The sequence below is a fragment of the Cyprinus carpio genome, chromosome A17 (assembly GCF_018340385.1).
Source record: "Cyprinus carpio isolate SPL01 chromosome A17, ASM1834038v1, whole genome shotgun sequence".
Lineage (NCBI taxonomy): Eukaryota > Metazoa > Chordata > Actinopteri > Cypriniformes > Cyprinidae > Cyprinus > Cyprinus carpio.
Window position 1 is genome coordinate 27801219 of NC_056588.1, and position 16480 is coordinate 27817698.

At 37.5% G+C, this 16480-nt stretch overlaps 2 protein-coding genes and 1 long non-coding RNA gene across 4 annotated transcripts; 1 reads left to right on the top strand and 2 right to left on the bottom strand.

The window, feature by feature from the left end:
• Positions 1–928: 928 nt before the first annotated feature.
• Positions 929–3374, bottom strand: LOC122148224. The gene is made up of 3 exons (XR_006162201.1): positions 3334–3374; positions 3103–3172; positions 929–2020 (listed from the first exon to the last, which is right to left on the bottom strand). It is a non-coding gene; the product is annotated as an uncharacterized LOC122148224 (long non-coding RNA).
• A 166-nt stretch (positions 3375–3540) lies between these two features.
• Positions 3541–9601, bottom strand: LOC109107680 (kanadaptin-like). 2 transcript variants are annotated; one of them, XM_042774560.1, is made up of 11 exons: positions 8759–9601; positions 7161–7356; positions 6950–7078; positions 6796–6856; positions 6433–6572; positions 5404–5564; positions 5244–5313; positions 4959–5151; positions 4293–4386; positions 3949–4195; positions 3541–3716 (listed from the first exon to the last, which is right to left on the bottom strand). In XM_042774560.1, the coding sequence occupies exons 1-11, from the start codon at positions 9560–9562 to the stop codon at positions 3556–3558; spliced, it is 2256 nt and encodes a 751-aa protein (XP_042630494.1). In that variant the 5' UTR covers positions 9563–9601; the 3' UTR covers positions 3541–3555. The 2 variants fall into 2 exon arrangements, with proteins under 2 accessions (XP_042630494.1, XP_042630493.1); XM_042774559.1 differs by having other exon boundaries at positions 4293–4389; positions 8759–9600.
• A 186-nt stretch (positions 9602–9787) lies between these two features.
• On the top strand, positions 9788–13891 carry LOC109076589 (STAGA complex 65 subunit gamma-like). Its single transcript, XM_042774561.1, has 5 exons — positions 9788–9947; positions 10561–11037; positions 11321–11645; positions 12446–12683; positions 12906–13891. Exons 2-5 carry the CDS (start codon positions 10607–10609, stop codon positions 13166–13168), a joined length of 1257 nt encoding a protein of 418 aa, XP_042630495.1. The 5' UTR covers positions 9788–9947; positions 10561–10606; the 3' UTR covers positions 13169–13891.
• Positions 13892–16480: the final 2589 nt, after the last annotated feature.

The following is a 16480-nucleotide window of genomic DNA, read 5'->3' on the forward strand; positions in this document are numbered from 1 at the left end:
GATAAAACTGCTTATAACAATATATAAACGCTGTCAACAGCACAGCTTAGGGAAATTGATTTATTGCATTGTATTTTGCTTCAAATACCACAGTATATTACAAAAAGTACTATACAAAACTGTACTATACCTACCTACATACATATATGTATAAAATGTCTGCTAAATGATTAAATGTGTGTGTGTGTGTGTGTGTGTGTGTGTATATATATATATATAAACCAATAGAATACAAAAAGATTAGAGAAGTTAGTTTTTTTTAAAGAAATCAAGCAGCTAGTAAATTAATAGAGTGCAAGTCTTTTTTTTAAAAGAATATAATTAGAATAGAGAGTGCTAGGGTTAAGAGGGTCAAATAAAGATGGAAGATGTGTTTTTAGCAGATTCTTGAAAATGGCTATATGTGGATGTATAGTACATTTTTTGTACAGAACAAGCATCAGAAATGCTTACGTTGTATTTCTGCTCTAGACCCTCCAGAAAGCCTAGACCCATAGAATTCCACTGAAAAAGTATTACTGTAAACACGTTTCTTATTTGTTTTTACACAAATGTATTGATTTATTTTATGGTTACCTTAACCTTCCTTTTTTAAAAAACACTCATTTAAAAGATCATAGATAATGAAAAAATGTGATAACAGCTAATTTAAGCAAGTGTTTATTAATATTGTCATTAATATAATTTACTTTATAGAGAGAGAGAGAGAAAGAAAAAAAAAAACTTTTACCACGACCTGAGGGGGAACATTTTTAGAATTATAGTAAAAGGCAATCAACAAGACGACAAAAGGCGTATAGAATTTGTTTCAGGAAGCATCTGATCATGTTGATAATTTAGAGGCCATAGAAATTTGCACATCATCAAATATGATAAAGTAGGCTTTATAGGGCTATAAGACCCCAAAACCTCAACACAAGACTCCATGTTGGTGAGACACAGCGTAAATTTTTAATTGACAAAACATAACAAAACACACATTTTGTAAATGACTAATCATGCTCTCCCCAAACAGTAGAGAATTCAAAAGCACTAAAACGATTGGATAAACAGAGAGACCAGTGCGTAGTAGTGAATGTGGGGGGCCTAACCCATCTTCGGAGACGCCAACACACACACACAAGCGCGCACATCATTGAGTCAGTCTTCATTAATATCAAGGGAAGTAAATACACACATTAATAATGTACACGGAGCTCACTATCACTCCCTTTCTTGCAAACACACACACATAGACTGATTCATTAACAGCTCACTCCCAATCCTAGAATACCAAGCAAGTGTGCAGATGGCTGGTAAAGCCGCCTTTCTCTGAGGAGGCATCGTTAGCAGTCAACAGAACCGCATCCAACAGGAGCTCTCGCCATACGGAGCGTGGCCACTCAGCCAAACCGAGGAGGGAGTCCGCCGTCGTTCCGAGAATGACCCAGAACAGCACACTGAGTGGTCAATGAGCTCACTTAAGCTTGCTGAAATGATCCCAGAACAGCAAGATGTGCGTAGAGATTTGTCAACAACAGAAGTGCTTAGACACAAGTGGATTGACACGACTGACGCATTTGAAGAAAATACAATGTCAAATGGAATACATTTCGAATTGAATAAGCAGCAAAACAGAAACTCCAAAACATTGTGCGCCCAGGAAAACAACCCTGAAAATAGAATAATATTTTCCCCAACCTTAAGCTACCTCCACTCCAAAACTATCCTTGGCCTCAGACCAGGTGTGGAAAATGAATGTATTTTAATGAAAACAGGGCAAAGGGAAGTGAAAATCAGTCACAGGACCAAACAGTTTTCAATAACAAGTGCAAGAAACATCTTATTCTAACCTAACATCTTTCAAAAAGTTCACTGTTTTGGCATAAAGATTGGAAAAAATGATATATCTGTCCACTCCCAAGGGCTAAGATGAACGGTTGGACTGATTCCATTCCTGATCCAGTGAGGACGGTCTTTCCTTTCTGTATTCAGTATCCGTACTTATCGTTTAGATGTGTTCGACCATCACCGGTCTGACCTGTTCAAAACAGACACACAGGGTAAAATCATCTCTTTGTTTCACCTGTTAAACATTTCTGGTTTATGACAACATGAAATGACACTTACAAAGCACTTATTTAACTTCCATAATGCGATGGATTTTCAAGTCAAAGAGAAAATGTAAAGCAAACTAACATAGGATAATCATTTATTTCCTAAAGTAACTGGAGGGAAATTCAAATTTTTATGCATATTTATATACATACAGGCAATAATTTAAAATGTCTTAAGTCTCTAATAATCTAAAAGTCTATAAAATATGCTACCATTCAAAAGTTTGGGGTCATCTGGGGTCACCAAGACTGCATTTATTTAGTCAAAAATATGGCAAAACAGTGTGATTGTGAAATATTACAATTTGTGATACATTTTGGATACTTAGATAAATAGTCTTTACTGTCCCTTTTGACAAATATAATACATCCTTGCTGAGTTAAAGTATTAATTTCTTTAAATAAATAAATACATCTTACTGACCCCAAACTTTTGAACATTGAGTGACAATTCTTTCAAAGCAGATCAAAGAACACATTATGTATGTCTGCAAATGAAATATACTTCAGGCCATCTTTATATTCTGATAAAGTCATAGATAGCCATATGGCTAATACAGTGTAGTAATGAGGGCCATTTGTTTTTGCTTTAGGTTAGCTTAACATGATTAATGAACTAAAGCACCATATCAACAAAAAATGGATTCTGGCAGAGACTGGATCTCTCTCTTTTTCCTAAGAAACAAAAAACCTTATCTAGTAATAACCTCCTGACTTTAAAATAAATTCCTTGGCCTGGAATTAATGTGTTTTCCCATAATGCAACTTCTCTAATCCCCAGAAATGTCAGAACTGTGTTTGAAGTGTCCTAAGATCAGAAGCTAACACTCATTTAGCGAAAGCCTGTAAACTGTGATTAAAGGGTGCAGTGCCAAGAATGCTTGATTTCTGATGCATATTTCTAACTGCACAAAGAAATAAGTAGTTGTTTAGGGTTTTGTATAACAGTACAGGCAGGACTTAATTATATCACAATCATCAGGGGTGAAGAGAAGCAGCTATTTACCCGATGGAGGAACCCAAACGCAGTAGTCGGGGTCATCTTCTGGGTACTGCTTAGACATGGTCACAGGAGGCTAGAAATAAGGGTAGATATGTATAAATATCAGGGCAAATGAAAACTAATTCTAGAACCTTACTGTAAGTAGTCAGATTTATAGAGTGGTTGCAAAACGTATGTTCCAGCTAGCAGAGTGACCTTGTAAAAACAATAATTATTTAGTATTACAATACCAACCTTGCTTGGGCCAATAACTTTCTTCTTTGCATTCTTCACATTACCAACAACACTTTCAAAACTCCCTTCAAATAGCACTAATCATATATGAAAATCATAATTAAAAACAGTGTGCATTAGACATTTGTCACAGCCATTATCCACTTAAAGGTAAATATAGAAGCACCAATTGTAACAACAATCAATGGACAAACGGAACAAAAGTTTTAAAACATTCACACTTCACCTTTCAAAGAAATTACAATACGTGAAACCATAAACAGAATATCTGATTCTACCTTCTGGAGGAGAGGCACTTTTGTCTTGAAGATGGGGAGACTTGTATTTCTGTTTTTCGCGAGATGCAACTATCTTAGCAGGCTGGTCCTCGTGGTCTCCTTTTGCTAGACATACAGAAATATTTTAGACATTATCTAGCTCTGATTACAGGCTAATATTATGGATGACATTTTGTCCAAAGTGGTAGTTAAGTACTCTGTGAAGCACAACACTGCCTTCTTGTGGTCAGAAATAGAATTACACTACGTATTACAAGCAATTTTGAAATTCCTAACAAAGCTTTTCACCCCATAGCACTGTTAGGGCTGAGGGTAGTTATTTTTGTAAATGTCTAACCGTTAGGGCGGTGTGTCCGAGTTTCAGCTCTGTCTGCACTGGAGTGTTCTGAGCTGGTCGTCTCTACAGACTGAACAACCTCCATATCACCATCTGTGACCACATCCTCTGTTTTCTTGTTTTTTTCCTCCTCCTCCTCCTCCTCCTCTTCTTCTTCTTCTTCTTCTTTCTCTTCCTCACCACCAGGGGGCATTTCTTTCATGTTGAAGAGCTCAGGAGGCAGATTGGTTCGCTTTGGGGGTAACGTCTACTCATTTAGGCGAGAGAGAGAGTGTCATATGCAACTCTTACAGAGCCTAAGAATGACCTAAATACTGTTCCTATATAAATGTAAAAAGACTTACTCCTATAGTTCCAGTCTTCAGTTTGAATTTACTCCCTCCTTTCATGGCTCCAAACAAAGGCAGAGATAACTTCTTAGGTTTCTCAGTGTCCTGACTACTAGATTTGTATTTAAACCAAACAAACAAAAACATTATATACAAAATTAGGCCCTATGAAATCAATTTTTTTTTTTTTTTTTAATTCAGTATTAATTTTTTTTCTGAATTCCGTTTCTGGTTTAATTATGTTCTTATAATCAACATTAGGCAATCAGTTGGATTTATAAAACTTAGTGACCTATTAGTGACCAACAATTAGTGACCTATGAGATGTCTTTGGCGTTGTCCGTTTTATTTTTTCTGGATTCTGTTTTATTTAAATTTAATATCAAAAACAGTGGTAATCCAATTAATATATAAAACTTTATCAATTTAATTCAAATCAAATGAAATTTGAACAATTCCTTTCATTTACTGGCAAACAAAGTGCTGCACTCCAGAGGTTTGCTGGTTATACTAAGACAGAAAAAAAAAATTGTGATATTTCATAAACAATTATGAACAATTAATGCCTCATTTGAAGATCATCTAAGTACATTCTGGCTTTACTTTTCAACACTGGAATGAAGAGGAGACTTTTTTTTACAGTCTGTGGTACAGCGGATCTGGAAGGAACCCTGAGCTCACCTGCTGGCCTGTAATGAGGGCAGCTGGGTGGGTTTGGCCAGGTCTGCTAGCTTACGCAGTCTCTGACCTTCCTTCTTCAACTCGGCTACATGTAAATGTAGCTTCTTTCTCTCCACCCCATCCAGCGCGGCCTCGCTCCGTACGGCGCTCATGAAAGCATCCAGAGGGTCCTCTGTGGAAGAACTGGAGGCTCCTGAAGGAGGACAACAAACAGGAAGTGTAACCTTACACGTGATGAAATATGAAGGAAAACTTGAAAAAGGACAGAGACTTTCACCACCTTACCTTTCCCAGAAGAACTGAGCCTTTTCTCAGTCTCACTCAGCTCTTTTTCCACCTCAGCCAGTTTGGCTAGCTAAGAAAGAATACAGATTACATCAATACCAGATCCAGCACACACTGGGGCATGGATAATCACAAAGGACGTATAATGCAGGTTCCGTACCAGTGATTCATATGTATCAGGACGCTCCTGAATCTTTCCAGCCTTCTTCATGCGTTCAGTCCGCTTCTTCTCCACTGCACCTGTCCGGTCAAGGAACGTGTCATCATCACTGTCATAAAAATCTTCATCTTCCCAGTTCTTCTTCTTGCGTTTGCGGGACACTGCAAAAAGACAAAAATAGAATGCTTGTAAGTGGACTATAAATTCCTGGCAAAAGAAAAAGAACGAAAACTAGAAGTTTTATTGACCTTTCAGCAAAAAAATCATTTAAAAATCATTAAAGAGACCAACAATTTAAAAACTGGAAAATTTAAAATAAGAATATTAAAAATCTAAAATCTCATACTGCAAAACTAAATTCTATAACCCAGTCACTTAATACAGTGAAAATACTGATCGATGTAAATATGTGAATAAAGGCCTAAATTAAATATATTCATCATATAAAGTGATCGAGTCTCTTCAGAAAAGTTGGTCTTAACAGTTCAATTCATATGGATTAGTTTTATGATCTGTTTAAGAACTTTTTGAAATGTCAAAGTTGCAGTTGCATATGCTGTCAAAGGAGGGACAGAAATCGCTTAGATTTCTCTAGAAATATCTTCAGTTGCATTCCAAAGATGAATGAAAGTCTTATGGGTTTGGAACAACATGGGGGTGAGAAAAAGATGACAGAATCTTCATTTTTGGGTGCACTATCCATAAAAATAATAATAATAAAAAACTGCCAAAAGAATAAACAATAGTAAGTACATAACTGTATGTATAAGGTTATTATTTTTCATATTTTGAACTTCAGCCTCCATTTAGTGCTTAATATAACAACTGCAATCTTGTTGCTGCTTATTGCTGACCCTGTGAGTAGATGGAGCTGAGGAGTATACCCTTAAAACCCCCCCCCCGTAACTGAACATCCCTAATAAATTCTAAAATCCACAGTTTTACACAAATGTCAACCAAAATACATAAACGACAAAAGTCAAAAATTATACTGAGGTCTTTTGGTATGACTGTTTGACGGCTACCTACCTGCCTCCTGTCTCAGAAGACCACGGGCCTCCAGGATGCGGCAGGCCTCTAAGCAGCACTGGATGGCCGCTTCTTTCTTTTTCCCTGTGTGGGTCACTTCAGCCGCCAGCTGCCTGCCCAAAGAATCATCCACCGGCAACCTAAAAGACACAGAAATCACAATATTTCCAAAACAAAATATTTTCAAACCTCAATTTCTAGGTAAAGTAATATTCACAAATGCATAGCCATTTAAGATCAACCAGTCTGTCTATTTCCATAGATAAATTTTCCACCAATCATTGCAATTTTGGTAGCTGGTGTTAAATTGTTACAAAAACCAAAAAAAAAGGTTTGTCCTACAAACAGAGATTAAGTGCTTACTTAATTCTGCAGAGCCAGGTACCATGGCCTTTTTCTTCATACTCAAACTCTAGTTCTTCTCCTGAAATGAAAATGAACAGTTAAACTTATATGATTTCATGGTTGTATGTGGCAAAGAAATCAAGATTTCATGATTTGAATCAATTTATTTTACCTTCTCTGTCATAAAAGCCCTGTAATGCCTTTTTAGGATCTTTTAAGTATGCTGCTTCCTGATCCTCCTGAAATTCTGTGGCAAACGGATTCTCCTCATTCTCATCCTCTTCTGGCACTTCCTCTTCAGCTAAAAAAAAAAGGACAAAGTGTAAGTTCACTAAAAATTAGGTAGTAACAATGGATTGAGGATCATCTGCTGTCCTTGTTACCCATTCCCCAAGAGCAGCCAGTATCTTCTGAGGAGCTTCTCCTCGGAGCACTGGCTTCACTGTCCTCTTTCTCTTCTTCCTCATCTGTGCCATCACCCATCATCCTCTTCTCCAGCTCTTCTCTCTGCTTTCTAGCACGCTCTCTGAGCTCTGTCACCGTCAGTTCAGATTCCGCTTCTTCGTCAAACTCTGGACCCTGAGAAAAGAGGCAATCTAGTATAATCAAAGCTAGCTTGAGCAATAATAATGAGGAGCATGGGATAAATCGGTTACACCGTAGTTTGGGGACCAATTCTCACTATAAACTAACTATTATGTTTTTTTTTTTTGCTTAATTAAACTCTTAATTTGCTTCTTATTAATAGGGATGCACGATAGTCATAGACATCTCGTCAGTAAAGCCGGTTCTGTAATCAGCGGTAAATCTCTACATGTGTATGCTTTCACGTGGAGCAGCATTTACTACACAGAGCCTGATTACAGAACCGGCTTTACTGATGAGATGCGCATTAAATATTGCGTGATATTTATCGTGCATCCCTACTTATTAATAGTTAGTAAGGAAGTTGTTAAGTTTAGGGATGGGGTAGGATTAAGGGGCCTAAAATATAGTCATGCAGAATAAGGCATTAACCTGTGTATAAGTTTATAAGTACTAAAGAAATGCCAATATGCTAGAAATAAGCATGTCAATAAGCAACTAGTTAATTGTGAGAGTTCGTCTTTAAAATAAAGTGTTACTGATTAACAAAGTCTAGTATAAATCATTAAATATTGGCTATATATATATATATATATATATATTATATATATATATATATATATATATATATATATATATATATATATAAGGGTCAGCCAATCATTAGATAACACTGCTGGACTACACTGTAAAACTGATTTTTCTAAGTTGTAAATTAAAAACAAAGTTTTTTTTTTTAGAAAGTCTTTCATCGTTTATCATGTTTAATTCAATATGTAACTTAATGATTTTCCTTGTAATTAATTGTAACTTCTGTGTGAAAATAATTTTGGTTACTTTGAATTGGTAACCACAGTTTCTGGTGAAATACAATAGTTACTACAGCTACTGTTACTATTGTAAAGCCACAAAAATGACCTGTTTTATGGACAGGTACAATGGCAATACCATGGTGCATGAATATGGTAATCATTCAGTATCATCATGGTATATACAAAACTAGACTAACAACACGTTTAAATAAATAAATTAAAAACACATATATGATATGAATAACATAATATCTATAATATAATACTAAATACATTTAGATTCCTTTTAATCATTGTAAAAAGCAATTAAAATCTTTGTCATTTTGTTTAGTTTTCTGATTTCAGTGGTGGCTATTGCAAAGTTACAAGTTATAATGTACTAACTGTATCAACTATGGTATCTTGGCTGAAACAAGTGTTAATGACAATGAATGGGATATTGAATTAATACTGTAATATTCAACATTGTATTATTTGTACTAAAGAAATGGATATATTTTATCGATTTTTCAGAACCTATTTCAGTCATTTCTATCAGGTGGTGACATGGTGGCATATATGTGCTACTCTTAATAAATACATACCTGCAAAATAAAGAGTCTCGTGCTTCCTCCAAACTTCAGAACATGTCCCACTCGTATCCTTATGTAAGTTTTAGGTGGTATTTTGTTCTTATTCACAAAAGTGCCATGAGTGCTGCCCAGATCATAGGCATAGAAGCCCTTCTCCTCTCCTACGACTTCGTCCTGCCCAGCTGTGCCCCGGTACTGCACCACGGCGTGATAGCGGGAGATGGACGGATGCTCCAGAGACACATCACACACGGGCAATCGACCCACCACAAAGTAACTTCTCTGGGTCAGCGGGACCATATCTAGGATAGCCCCGTTTTTCAGCAGCTCAAACGAGTAGCGGATGTCAGGAACAGATCCCCACGGGGGCTCGGTGTACGGGAGCGGAGGAAACTTACCCGCCGGGGGCAGTCTGGCAGGGATCTTAGGTCGGATGTCTTTTGGTTTGGGGTGGACCTTCTGTGCCTCTGATTTCTCGGATGATGGATGATCGCACGGGTCTGTCAGAGTGTCTGTGGGTTTTGCAGATAGTTGCTGGTGTTTAGTAACACGATCCGTGTCTTTATTCTCTGATATGCTGCCGCTTATTTCCTCTGTGAGTTTCTTGGTTGAGTTTAACCCTCCTGATTTCTTCGCAGTGAGAGATGGAGCAACAAAAATATCCGGTTTCTTAAAAGGAGCATCGGTGTTTTCATTAGTGCTGGAGATGTCCTGTTTAATATCACCGGTTTGACCGTTCTCAGGGTCCGAGCTCCTCTCTGTTTCCATTTCAGTGTGATTATGTTCTATATGTCCGCTGCATTCAGACTCCATCATGTGTTCTCCACACGATATGGTGTGTTTGGTGTAACACTTTAATGATTCCGATCCTGTAGTCTAGAATTTGTGATATAGATTAATTCTATATAGTTAAAAACCATAAATGTATCAAAATATTTCAATAATGATGTATAGTAATTATTTGCACTATATAGTGGTTTTGGCATTTTAAAGTTCGTATCTCCATTATCTAGGAACTATTTACATTTTCTTCGGAAACATTTTAGTGTTGTACCTCACACTCGGTTGTCGTTCATACGTCGTTTTGTCAAAATTATACATATTGCTTTATTTAAAAAAAAAATATAATATAATATATATATTATATATATATATATATATATATATATTATTCGCCTTTATGATCATCTACTCATAAAAGGTAAACTAAGCGATTTGTTATGATGATTATGATGGTGATTATGTTTTATATGTGCCACATTAAACAATGGAAATTGCAGGGCATCTAATGTTGTGTAGTAAGTGTGAATGTTAAAGTTCAGAATTAAGTCTTTAAATACATGAAAGCATGGAAGTTTGTAAAAAGAAAATAAACGATTTATGTGCATATTATAGTATATCAGTAAATTTCTACATGTCCAAGTCTTTTAAAATCTAAGGAAATTATAATTTGCACAAAGAAAATTTTTCTTATTTTAGGGCCATTATTTATTTTTGTTGTACTTTTGAAGTTTGTTTGTAATTGTTATTCTCATTGGTTTCATTTGAATTGCCAGTCATTTTTGTAATATAATTATTTTATTTTTACAGTTTTAATAAGTGAACAGGCCGTACATGTAGATGTTTGTGGGTAGGGGATAGTTTGAAATATTTGAGTGCAAAAATATATCAAATTAATGTTTACAAAAAATGTTATTTTGATATTTGAGGGTAACCATTCATAACCGCTACATATGTATCAGATGATAGGAGATATGCGTGATATGGTTTTTCAAAGAAATATCAACTTGAACAGTGTTTTCTGTGGTTCTCAGATTGAACCATTGTCAAAGAAGCACTGAGTGACAGCACTGTGTGAAGATGATGCGTTATTGGGGCGAGCTCCCAGTGGCTTCGGCTCCCTCGGGCCGCAGTTCTTTTGACCTCCTGCAGCGCGAGTTCCGCCAGGTGGAGATGCAAGACCCTCCCCTGCACCAACCTTCTGCACAGCGTCCACGTCCTACCACCATGCTGGATATCCCCTCTGAGCCCTGCAGCCTCACAATCCATACTGTGCAGCTGAGCCAGCATGCTCGTCGTCTCCGGGGTCTCATTGCTGCTGCCCCGCAAGGCCAGCAACCCCTGTCCACATTATCAGATGCTCAGAGTGTCTTGAAACCCGAGGATGGGGATGCTCTGCCTCCCCGGCCTGCCACACCCACTGTACCTGATGATCTGCTTCCGCTAGATAGTAAAGCCCCTCGACAGCCATTCCAACTACGTCATAGTGACCCAGAGAGTGACTTCTACAAGTATGTCAGTAGATAATCATGTGTATCAGTCACTGTTTGTCCTTTCAATTTATTCAAAAATATATGAAAATTAAAATTATACATACAGTGACCTGAAAACATCTCTTCTAGGACAAGAACGTTTTTAATTTCTGAATTAAAATTGATTGCCATTCATTTTATGAGAGCGTAAAAAAAATAAATGTACAGATGTCTTGATATCATAATGAAGACAAAAGAGTCATGATTCCTATTTGTCACTTTTTTTTTTCTTTTCAATTTCTTCACATCTCCCTCTTTTTAGAGGTAAAGGTGAGCCAGTCACTGAGTTGAGCTGGCCATCCTGCCGTCAGCTTCTGTACCAGTCGGTCGCCACAGTGCTTGCTCACATTGGATTTGAGTCGGCGAATGAGAGCGTGCTGGAGACTCTGACTGACCTGGCCCATGAACATTACCTGCGGATCACCAAGTTGCTGCGCGTGGCTGTTGACAGGGAGGCCTGCCAGGGCTCTACACCCTTCCCTGATGTAGTGGAACAGGTATTCCATGAGGTGGGCATTGGCAGCGTCCTGGCTCTCCAGAGCTTCTGGCAGACCCGCATTAAAGATTACCACAGCTACATGCTGCAGGTGAGACATGTCCAATGCTATGCCAGCTTCAGTACCTACAGGATTGTATGTGTAGCTTTTATTTTACATAAAAAAATAAACTAACAAATAAACCTCCCACCACCAGTCACTTTGTGAGGGCTGATGATTAATCGCACATGCACCAGTCAAGCTTTGTTAGCAAATGTCTGTCACCTGTTTTCAAACGGGGAGCGGCAGTTGGTCTGCTCACGCATATCGTGTTCATACCGAATCATTCTCCACCATGGAACATGTCATTCTACAGAATTGCGTAGCTTGCTCATGAACTATGGCTTATCACTCAGCTCCCGTTTGAAAACAAAGACATAACTGCTCTTGACGCCCTTTTGTCACTTTAATCGTGCAGCCCTAATGACTGAATAACTTTTTTGGTATGCACTACCTCAACCATCTGATGTTTTATTTAAATAAAAATAACTGCCCTGTTTGTTCTTTAATCACTGGTTTTTTTTATGCACTCTAAAATCTGCCATGTGCCTTGCGCTGCTTTTACTTTAACTGCCTTATTTTTTTTTATTTAAACCTTATGTTTTTTTGTCATTTTTACCCCTTATTGTATAGTTATATCTTATATTTTATATTTGATCTAGATTTTTTAGGCTCTACTGTTAGTGTTATCTGTTTGCACCGGGGGTCTGAGAGTAACGCATTTTCGATTCTCTGTATGTATGTACTGTACATGTGGAAGAATTGACAATAAAGTAGACTTGACTTGACTTGACTTGACTTGACTTGTGTTTGCATTGGCTATGACTGACTAGTGTCGTCTTTGACTCTAGGTCAGTAAGGAGCTCTCAGAAGAGTATGAGAGACTTGTGAATCCAGAAAAGGCTTTGGAGGATTCCAAACCCTTGAAGGTTAAAGATGAGCCAGTGAGTGACACTGCGTTCCTTTTAAGCGAGGAGCCGGAAGCAGATCTGGCCTCAGGTGACCAGGCCCTTCCCATCGGTGTTCTGGGCACATCCAATGAAAGACTGGCAGGAGGACTGGAGGAGGGACATTCCCCTCACACATCAGGTACATCAATACAGTTCTGAAGGATCTTAATTGGTGCTCAGTTAAGTTGAAATACTCAAAAGAAAAGTAATTTAAAACGTCATATGGAATTCATTCATTATTTATGTATTAAAAGGTTTAACAGGCTGCACTGGGATATTTTTCTCAAACAAAAGCGTAATACAGCCAGTCTATTTTTAATAATCCATATTATTATTACTATTTTTATTTTGTCTTCAATAGGAGCAGCAGGCAACACCTCTCCTTTGTGGCATTTAGCCCAGGTGAAGATGGAACCTCAGGACAGTGAAGAGGGCCAGGTATCAGGTCATGGGGTTCTGGGCAGCAACGTCTTTGAAGAGGGCCCCATGTCCACCATGAGTGAGGCTGGCATCCCTCCATCTCCTGGCGGTTCAGATGGAAGTTACATGTCCCATTCACCAGATTCTCTCATGGGCACATCCCCTTTCACTCAGCGGCCAAAGAAACGGATGAGAAAAGTATAGTGGTTTTGTCGTCTAAAAAAAAAAGACTGAAAGCACTTCCACAGTCACTGTGATGCATAGTATTACCTTCTGTTGGGACTAGATGTCTTACCTCTGAATGGAAGTTTTTAGTGAACTTAAATGAAGCTGACAAATAAAGTGCGTGTTTGAATGCTCCACTAGCAAATGGCAGACTGTCACTGTTTTACCCAATTATTTAGCAGGACAATTACTTGTTGGTAAAATTAGCATCTGTTTATTGTAACGAAACAATGGAGGGAGCACAACATGGGGAGTAATTATAACCTGATGTATGCTTCAAAACACACAGGGACATCAATCAAGGAGTAATGGCAAATTAATTACAGCATGCATAAATCTGCATGTTAAAAAGCAGGCCATTTAATTGCCTGTACACTCCCAGGCGTCACAGTAGAGGTATTGTCTCCTAGCCACCTGCGCCCAAACTGTTTTCCTGAACACATACTGGTTGAGTGTAAATTTAGCTCCTCACACTCAGCAGGTAGAAATGCATTCTGAGACTCAATCAAGAGGAACCGAGACTAGATAGCTTTCACACAGCATCCTTAAATGAACTGGTGTAGCCTTCCAGAGGCCACTTCAAGGGTATTTTTATTTCAGTTAGAAAAAAAAAAATCACTGTGTAAACCTTGACTTCATACCATTAGCTACCACATCTGTTCGTGTCTAAATCAAAAGAAATAAAATTCTTAACTTGTAAAATTGCACTGTGACAATATTTTTATGACAAAATATAAAATTTTACCCTCACTTTTGCCTGGGAATTTTACTTTTGAGTTTATTTGTAATTCTTATTATTTTTGGTTTCTCATTAGATTTTCATCATTGCAACTGCATAACTGCATTTTAGCAATAACATTTATTTACAGTACTTGCAATATCATGATAATATTTAATGACACACAATGATCATTTGACTTTAAAATGATCTTGCAGACACAATTTAAGTGGTGTTTTTGGAACTAGTTATCTACAACAGACTAAAAGCATACATACATTCTGGGAATTAAAAATATTTAACTCTTAAAAAATCTTAATAGGTGTCATTTTTATTTTAATTTTGTGTGTGTGTGTGTGTGTGTGTGTGTGAAGTGAAGTGAAATGAGCAGACATGTTTTTGTCTGGTTGTGTAAGAATCATCTTAAAATTTGTTGGAGTGCGTAGCCTTCTAAACTAAAATAAAATAAAATAAGGAGATATCTTAAACTTTGAAACTGATTCTTTCCACAGCTATGGATTTGTAATGAACAAAATGCCATTTGTGAATCTGAGAAATGTGTTAATTATATAATGATTCTTTATGCACTTTTTTTTCTTCTGATCTCAGAACTCCAGACAAACTAGAAAAAAAAAATTTATGCTTTCTATCCTTGTGCTCATTACTTTTGTCTCCAAAGACCTTTTGTTTATTCCAGCCTCATCTTCAGGTTAATTAGATGTTGTTGCTGGGTTCTGTTTTGATCACAGAAACAGCAGGGGGCAGTACTGTTTCACACCGGCACATTTTCTTCAGTGTTGCCAAGAATTGTGCTACTTTAATACTGTTGCCGCAGGTTGTTTTTTTCATGTCCACGGGTTGAAGCGGGTTGCTTGGGGTCCAATAACATGATATTTAGCCCCTGGAATGCAAATTTTATCAGGCAAACCCTACCAAAAACGTGTATTTTCCATGCATTTTACCCCCCGGAATGCGATTGGGCTAGTTTTGGGCTAGTTTTGAGTAGCAATTGGGCGGATTTTGTTGTGAAAACCTGGGAACCCTGATATTCTTCCACATCCACACTGCAGTTTCAGCCTCGTTCCAGGTGTTCGATATTCCACTGGGCTGTGTCTGCTTTTATTGAGCATCCTGCTTTGTGGACAAGCTGTATTTGAGCAGAGAGAATAATCCATTTTACCCATCTCTAGTGGCAGTTGTGAAGTCTTTCACTAAATGGAAACATGTTGAGAACTCCAGCAGATAATTATGCCTATGAGGTTTGAAGATGCTTACAAATATATATGCTTCTGAGCGAAGTGTAGAGTCAATCTGGCTTTTACTGGCTTAAAAGATAGTTTCAATGATGTGGGAGATGTTAGCTATCCTGCAGCCAGCAAATTTAAACAAACTGGTCAAAAATACTCTTCGTAGTTCAGATGAATTCACACCATTCATGTAAATATTGCAAATAATTCGGGTTTCCACTTCCCCTGAATTTTCACAACCAGTTACTTTGTGTATTGTGTTACTATATATTTATTGTTTGTTTGTTTGTTTTACTTTTGGTTGAGGAAGGCTAATCAGAACTGAGCTGAATCAAAGACTTTAGACACACCAAGATGATGCACTCTCATTACTATGAATGGGAGAAAGTGTAATCTGAATTAAGGTGGCATAAGTCCCGCCTTCTAAATAAAACAGCCAATCATTAATGAAGCGCAGCAATCAGATTCCAGAAGTTTTACAAATTTTTATTTTTTTGCTTCAAATAAAAGTTTGTAATGTTGTGTTCACCTGTTGGTTGGCTTGGTTCATGGTGTATAACCCTTTAACAAAGATGTTTTCATAATCCATATGATTTTGATTCATAAAAATATTCCAGAACCAACACTGCTCAAATAGTGGGTGGGCATTAATGCACTCTATAGTAAATTCATATGATGCTGTTAGAAGCTCTGGTTGCCATAGAAACAGTCAGTGTCAGATGCATGCTTAGGACTGCATATGTGCACTGGACCAACCTGAAATATTGTGTAAACAACAACATTTATGGGATAGTTCATGTAAGATTTGGTTGCTGATTTGACAAATGTTATTTAAATGTGTAAGCTCGTAATCATAGTAACCAAGCGGTGTGTGACGCTTTTAATAACAGCTGGCATGTGAACACCTTAATCATATTGTTACTGGTGTGAACAAAGTGTGCATGTGCTCGGACATGGACAAATGATGCGTGTTGTTCTTTATGAATGAATTCTGTGACATTCATAAGTTGTCACTTCTCTCTGAATTACCAAACTCTGTCAACACAACTCACTGCACAGTCTTTGCACCTTATCTTCATTAAAGTCCCTATAAGGCAAGTCATTTCACCCAGTGGCCATCTTTGAAACGCCTCTTGTGCAGCTATTTCAATAGAAACATCACATTCTGCAAATCTGTTCACCAAACTTACAATTAAATTTCATATTTGAAATCACATAAATTTAGCTTATTTTTCAGGCTAGACCAGCCAATGTGCATGTGCAGTCCTAAGCACGCATCTCGGGACTCTGTTTCTATGGCAACCAGAACTTCTAACGGCAACTGCA